We start from the raw sequence: 7,501 nt of genomic DNA on the forward strand, positions 1-7,501 counted from the left end.
TCTTCTCTGCTCTGAAAGTAAATAGCTGTGTTGATTGTGCTGCTTCACATGCCCTTTGTGAGGCAGGGGCGGCTGAGGCCTCACGCTGGTAGGGTCTTGGGAGACCGACCGGGCTGGCCTGGAGAAAGGGTGTGGGCCAGTCTCCGGGTCGAGGGCTCTGCTTTCCAGACACTTGGGACACAAGCTAGTCTTAGAAATTCAGTTCACAGATAAACCTGCTTTAGAAGTGGTCCTTCCGTTGCTTCACCGCAGCCTCCAGAAGCTCCCCAGAGCTGGCCTGGCACAGGCTGCACCCCAGCACCGTGCGTAGAAGCAGCCCGTTCCAACTGTAGGGGTTTCTGGCGGACTTTGAAAAAGCAGAGTCCGAGACCTAAGGCTCGTCTCCCTCCGTGTCTGCCCAGGACTCCGTCGGGCCCGGAGCAGGACCAGGCAGCAGGGACTCGGGCCCGGAGCAGGACCAGGCAGCAGGGACTCGGCCCACAGTGTCAGGGCCCCTTCAGTTTCAAAATGTCAACACGTTTTTGGGGACCTTCCTTTTGGGGGGCAGGGGAGGGCACAGACCAACATCCTTGGCCAGTGAGAAGTTAAAATCTTCCGTAGTGTACGTGCTATATGCAGGTAGCCAGGGCGCTAATTCTAACCTGAGTTAGGTGACTCAGCAGCTGCGCTAGACAGGTATTTCTGTCAGCCAGCCTAAATATAGTCAAGTCCCTTTACCACTATGATGACTAATTGTGCTATTAAGATTGTAAACTGGCATTTTGACAGTACACATTTTATGAAACAGCTTAAAACCTACCTGGGCCTTTTTCATCCTTTTTAGAAGACGGTATGTATGTGCCATTCAAGGAGAGCCAAGCAAGAGACGCTGTAGGCTGAGGTGGGAAGCAGAGCCCTGGAATCCTTTTTTTTTTTTTTTTTATTTTTTAAAGATTTTTATTCATGAGAGACCGAGAGAGAAAGGCAGAGACACAGGCAGAAGCAGGCTCTGCACAGGGAGCCCGACGTGGGACTTGATCCCAGGTCTCTAGGATCACGCCCTGGGCTGAAGGTGGCACTAAACCGCTGAGCCACCCCAGCTGCCCGAGCCCTGGAATCCTAACAGCATGGCTGGAAGGGGCAACTGGCCTGAGGGTGGTCCAAGGGTCCCCCAAAGACCCATCTGTGCTATGCCCCTGGGGGACTGTCAGCAGGCAGGCCTGGTAGCAGAGCCTCCCGTGAAGCAGCTTTTAGACGAATGGTTCGAGTCTCCTCTAGAGACCCAGGGCCGTCTCTGGCCAGAGCAAGAGCAAGCCGGGAGCAGTGGGCACCAGGATCTTGGGGAGAGGACAAACTGATCTACGGGGACGCCTGGGGGTCTCAGTGGTTGAGCGTCTGCCTTTGGCTCAGGTCGTGACCCTGGGGTCCTGGGATCCAGGCCTGCATCCGGCTTCCCGCAGGGAGCCTGCATCTCCCTGTCATGTATCTGCTTCTGTCTTTGATGAATAAAATAAAATCTTAAAAAAAAAAAAGGGGGGGGGGGAGACTTGATCCTGCTACAAATACAGGGCTTGTTCTCAACACAGCTGCTGCTCTGCAGAATTCTGAATTTAAACACTGAAATGAGTGCTCTCTGTGCTGTGTCCGTGATGTTCTGTGATTAGGAACTTGAGTGAAGATCGAGGAAGGAACAAGGTCAGGCTGCTTAGAACCCCTACAGGAAACACACTTGGGAGTTTCCTGTGTCCGTGTGAAGTGCCACACACCTGTACACCCGTCACAGTGCGTGCTCTCCTAGAGCTGCTTGGACTCCCCTGCCCGCCACCACGGCCTGGGGCCTTGGAGCCTGGAGACAACACAGGCTCCTGCTGAGGACAGCACTCCGAGATGCAGAGATGCAGAGCGAGGGGAAGACTCCACGGAGCTGTCACGATTGCACCGACACACAGACGCTCTTAGGAAAAGGTCAACAAACAAATTTATTGCAGGACACACGGACAGTAAATGGAATGGAAATGCCTACATATCATTTTTGAGAATCTTCCATGATCTGAATTTAAAAATCACTACAAGATTCCATCATCATGATGCTTTCTTTTGTTTCTTTTTTTCATTTTCTTCTTTTTCTTTTTCAATTTCAGCAACATATTTTTCAATTTCTTCAGGATTTAAAATCTACCAAAGAAAGTTTACGGTTAGCTCCCCTCCAAGCCACACAAGTGCCCCAGAGCACCAGCGCCACCCTCGGGAGGGAGCTCCTGGGCTGCAGCCAGCCTGCACCTCCCAGCTGCTGCTACAGGGAAACCAGGACGGCAGCCTGTAGGCAGCCCCTGTAGGCAGCTGAAGGGCAGGAGCCAGTGTGCAGGGCTGCAGTGCCGGGAGAGCCTCTCCCCTAGCACTCGGGCCACAGGACCAGGGTCCCTGCACCCCCACCCCCAGGAATGCTCCAGAGCCAAAGATAGCAAATAAACTCCGTGGTTACCTTGAGGGGTTGATCTCGCCTCATAACAGCCAGTTCAATGTTTTTGCCACCAGACTGAACCACCTTGGAAGGAAGAAGACATCAGACACCTCCCTCAAGGCCATGCAGCTCTGGCAAATGCCTCAAACACTGCCCCTTGAGGGGAGGGAGCAGGTCACCCTGAGGGCCCAGCCCCTGAAGCTTCCTGTGTGGCAATCCCTGCCTGCCAACCGCAGACCCTTCTTCCACAGAGCAGCTGTGCTCACAGCCCGCCCCACACTGAGCCCCGACAGCTGGACCCCAGCCTGGCCTTCTGGCTCCCCGTCTGCCTCTCTGGCTTTACCCACCAGCACCTCTGCAGTGCTGACAAAGCCCAAGGCACCTCACGACTCCCGGCCCCAGGACTCCCTAATTCCCCAACCTTGGCAGCAGCAGGAGCCTCAGCAAGGCCGAGTGAGGGGAGTGAGGGCTGTGAGCGGCAGAGTGCACCCAGTGGTTCCCGTCCTGCCTCTGCTGCTGCTCATTCTGCGCTCTCAGACGAGCTCTGAGACCCGGTCCTGGATTGCTCTGGCTGCACGGAGGAGCTGATACAGCACTGCAGCAGCGCCCAGCCAGAGCAAGCCCGCAATGCCCAGTACCCCGCGCATGCCCTCAGCGCCTCCCTTCCGGTGGCCTGTACACCAGCTGCCCACTCCTGTTCTCCCCAGCCCAAGGACCGGATTTCAAATGCAAACGCACTTCCAGGAGGGCCTTGATAACCAGCTTAATGGTCAGGTCATCAGTCTCAATGGCTTCATCAGTGTAATTCTTCTCCAGAAATTCACGCACTGACTTGGCACCCCGACCTATGGCATTGGCCTGAAACAGAAATTTGTGACATGGTACAAGGCACGACAATCCAGAGACAGCCCAAGAACATGGCCATCAGAGCGCCTGGGTGGCTCAGGGGTTGAGCATCTGCCTTTGGCTCAGGGCGTGATCCCAGAGTTCTGATCGGGCTCTCCCCACGGGAGCCTGCTTCTCCCTCTGCCCACACCCCCCCTTATGAATAAATAAAATCTAAAAAAACAAAAACAAAACACTCATCACTTGGGTGACATAGCTTAAAAAAAAAAAAAAAAAAAAAAAGCCACAGCCATGGCTGCAGGGGCCTAGTCCTGTGTCACAGTGTGAGGCAGCCTGGCAGCAGGTGGTGCGAGATCCCAGGCCCCACCTCATGGCTTCCTTTCCCAAAGGGCTTTTTGGAAGTGGTGCTGATCCTTACCAGGAGTGGCATCCTTTTTCATCACTGAAAAAATATGGGTAATCTTACTTTGCACCATGTATCCCCATACCTCACTATCCTCAGATTTTGTCTCAAACAGCAACTTTAATGACTTCTCTGCTCCCACATCAGCAGAAATATCGTGGAACATACTGTGTACCTGTGAGCCACCAAAGGCCCAGTACCTTCCAATAGCCTCCACAACCTCTTTTACTGGCAAAACCACCCAAAGACCCTCTGTTTTATCAGGGACTCACCTTCCAGGCATGGTATGTCCCCGAGGGGTCAGTCTGATAGAGTCTGGGCGTGCCATCAAAGTCGAAACCCACAATAAGGGCAGAGATGCCAAATGGCCTACGCCCATTGCTCTGCGTGTAGCGCTGGTGGGAAAAAGAACAGGTCAGTGCTGTCGTCTTAGCACAAAAGGCCCCCGGAACCCACCCTAACACACACGATGTTCAGAACAGCTGTGCTTTCACCGAGGGGATGGAGATGCTCTCCGGTATCTGCAATGCAAGTGATGAGTGAGCCCAGTCCAGAGCCTGTGCGTCTTTCTCTTGAAAAGATCTGAAAGGTAGACCTGTGACCACAAGTCATCACAGAGTGCAACTGAGGCCGCTGGAACTACTCTGACAACAGACAACAGACGCGCCTCTGGCTACATGGTTGCTTTTAAAACGACTAGTGTTTCACAACAGGGCTGGGGTGGCTTTCAGCTCCTCCCAAGTGCTAGATAACCAGTCACACAGCACATCAAGACAAAAACTACCATTTCCCTCCAGAAACACGAATTTGGACTGTCCCGTGCCACCAAAGCGGATAAGCTATATGAAGTTATGCTCGTACGAATAAAGATCGGGACTGTGCGTGAAATCAGTGCAGTTTTGACTCCATTAAAGTGGCACATGCAGACATCTACACGCGGTAACAGGACACTTTGTGTGACACAGCAGTGACTGCTCTGTAACCAGAGCCCAGCCACAGGCAGGGGACCGCCACCTGCTTCAGACTGGCGATGTAGCGGGTGATGTACTCCACGGTGACTGGGTCCTCCACGGTCAGCCGGTGGCTCTGGCACTCCACTCGGGCCCTGTTGATGACTATCCTCGCGTCAGCAGTGAGCCCTGCAACAGCAGACAGAAAGCTGCCTGACCCACGACTCATCTGCTCCAATCGAGCATGACCCAGGTCAGATGACCAGATAGGAGCTGTCCTCAAACCATTCCTCTGACCCCCAGCTCTGAGCTCGTCTGGGTGGGTGACACGGGAATGATCCTCTGTGAGCTTCTCAGACAAAGCAAGTCATTCTCTAGGGTAGCTCAGGTGAACTGAGACCTTCCTAAAGTGGACGTGCAGGGAGGGGTATAGGAAGCCATGTGACTAGTGAGAGCACACCGCACACCCCCACAACAGGGTGCCACAGCCGTGGAAAGCAGATCAGACCCAAGACTGTAACTACGATCCAGTCATGTGCTGGCAACAGCATGGCCCTTTGGCCCAGAAGGCACCCCACCAAGAAAGCATGGTGAAGCTTTTCCTTAGAGATCTAAACACTGCTTTTAAATGATTTTAGTTTACCCAGTTTGCATATCTTTCAAGAGCAAACCCACCAAGACAGCCTCCAAGGAACTGATCTTTACTGACTTTGAGAAGTACGGCACTAGCCCCAGACGCACCTGCAAATGCCATGCAGACATTGTCATCCAACGCACAGATCTTGCGCACGGTTCTCTCATCCTGCAGTTTGGCCACTGACTTCTTCTCCACGCCCAGAACAACAATGTCCTTTCCTCGCACGCCAACCTTCGGTAAAAATTGACACGGTACGAGGTTTTGCCAGCAGGCACAGAGCACTAAGCAGATGGTAATGGGATCCTGCAAACACCCTTAGGGTGGACACCTCACCCTGTAGATCACAGATACTGGTCCACTGCTGGCAGAGCTAGCCCAGGTGTCATGAATGACCAGGGTGCCCAGTCCTGTGCCCTGGACATACTAATACACAATTTTCTTTAATATGCAATTCCATAACTAACTATAGTATCAAAGAATCACTATACAAGGATTTTAAGCCGGAAACCCTGATATTCAAGTCAGGTACTCTGAAAGCAATGTCTCTGTAGTTGTGAAATTATTTTAAAGCCCACCCCGCTCCCTCCCGCACTGTGACACACAGATGTGCACAGCTGTGAAGACGACCTGATTGGCTATCAGGTAAGGACAACTGTATCCACTATTCCTCGGAAGCCAACTGCTGTGTATAGCTGATACTGTAGAGGAGGAGGATGTACTGAAAACATGGAAAAATCCCCAGTGGCCAGTTAACCACCACCCCACCCACCCCTGGGTAAGGGCAGGAGCAAATACAAACGAGGACAACACTTGGAGACCAACAAGATTTCTCAGCCGCATACTATGGGCACTGGGACCCACGGGTCCCTCCACGTGGGGCTGCCCTGCCCGCCTCTACCCCTAGAGGTCAGCCAGTAGCACCTCACAGTCTCCCGCAGAGACAACTGTCTCCACCCTCTGCCAAATGCCCCTTGGGGTGCAAAATCTGCACCCCCTGCACGGTTGAGAAATACCGGTCTGCGGGGCTTCAGACTTTGAGGCTTGTTCTCCCGTCTTAAATGATGCTGGAATCTCCCCCCGACCCGGGGTGGGGGTGGGGGGTAGAGATGCGGGGGGACCAGGCCCTGAAACCCTGGGAGGATCAAGCCAAGCCAACCGCCCCTGGCCGGCCTGAGGGAGGGCCGGGGGCTGGCGGGGGTCCAGGCAGCTCCTCCTCCAGAGCTCTTTAACCTAAGTGAGCTCACGAGATGCATTTTGGACTTTAATTCCAGGAGAGACTCAGGAAACGAAAACGCTTCGCAATTCAGAGTTGTGCACCTTCTCTGCTCTGCCTCAAATCTCCGAAACTACAGGCGATAAAAAAGAAATACGGCAAAAAAAAAAAAAAAAAAAAAGGAAAGAAAGAAAGAAAAAAAACCGCACACCGCCACACGCTTTGACCAATAAGCAAATCGGCAGGTGTCGCAAAGGCAGCTCCAATTTAAATTTCGAACCGTGGCCCAAAGGCCATCGGGGAGATGCGGCGGGGCGGAGGGTCGGGGGGGGCGCGGGGCGCACGGCGGGACCTGACCCCGGGGCCGGGGAGGGAGGGGGAGGGGGGGCAAAATGGCCGTCCTCGGAGCCGCTCGCCCGGAACCGCCGCCCCGCCGCCCCGCCCCGGCCTCCCCCGCGCCGCTGTGCCCCCTCCCCCCGCCCCCCGCCCCCGCTGTGCCCCCGCTGTGCCCCCGCTGTGCCCCCCGCGCCCCGCCCCGGCCCCCCGCCCCCCCCACGACGGGCCCCGCCGGGCGCGCTCACCGCGGTCGAGCCCTTCTTCACGGCCTCCTGCGCGTACTCCACCTGGAAGAGGTGGCCGTCGGGCGAGAAGACGGTGATGGCGCGGTCGTAGCTCATGCCGGCGGCGGCGGCGGGCGGGGGCCCGAGGAAAGCGCACACTCACGGCCGCTCGGCCCGCGCACCTAGACGCCGCCGCGCCCCGCCCCGCGCCCTCCCCCGCCGCGCACGGCGCCCCCGGCGTACGTGCCCACGCACGGCGTCAGCGTCGGGGCGCCGGCGGACGTGCGCGCGCGGGGGGGCGGGGCCGGGCCGAACCACCGGCGGCGGGCGCGGGGGGGGCCGGCGCGGGGCGGGCGCGGGGCGGGGCGGGGCGGGGCGGCCGTCCGGGGCGCGGCCCCCGGGACCCGGCCGCGGGGGCGGGGGCGCGCGGGGGCGGCGGCGCGGCGGGCCCG

General features: G+C 56.4%; 1 protein-coding gene across 1 annotated transcript; it reads right to left on the reverse strand.

Annotated features, from left to right (window-relative positions):
- Positions 1-1,934: 1,934 nt before the first annotated feature.
- Positions 1,935-7,260, reverse strand: PSMA7 (proteasome 20S subunit alpha 7). The gene is made up of 7 exons (XM_038572799.1): positions 7,071-7,260; positions 5,381-5,507; positions 4,704-4,828; positions 3,962-4,084; positions 3,179-3,298; positions 2,462-2,524; positions 1,935-2,154 (listed from the first exon to the last, which is right to left on the reverse strand). The coding sequence occupies exons 1-7, from the start codon at positions 7,164-7,166 to the stop codon at positions 2,062-2,064; spliced, it is 747 nt and encodes a 248-aa protein (XP_038428727.1). The 5' UTR covers positions 7,167-7,260; the 3' UTR covers positions 1,935-2,061.
- Between the last annotated feature and the right edge of the window lie 241 nt (positions 7,261-7,501).

The sequence above is a fragment of the Canis lupus genome, chromosome 24 (genome assembly GCF_011100685.1).
Source record: "Canis lupus familiaris isolate Mischka breed German Shepherd chromosome 24, alternate assembly UU_Cfam_GSD_1.0, whole genome shotgun sequence".
In the NCBI taxonomy this organism is placed as follows: Eukaryota; Metazoa; Chordata; class Mammalia; order Carnivora; family Canidae; genus Canis; species Canis lupus.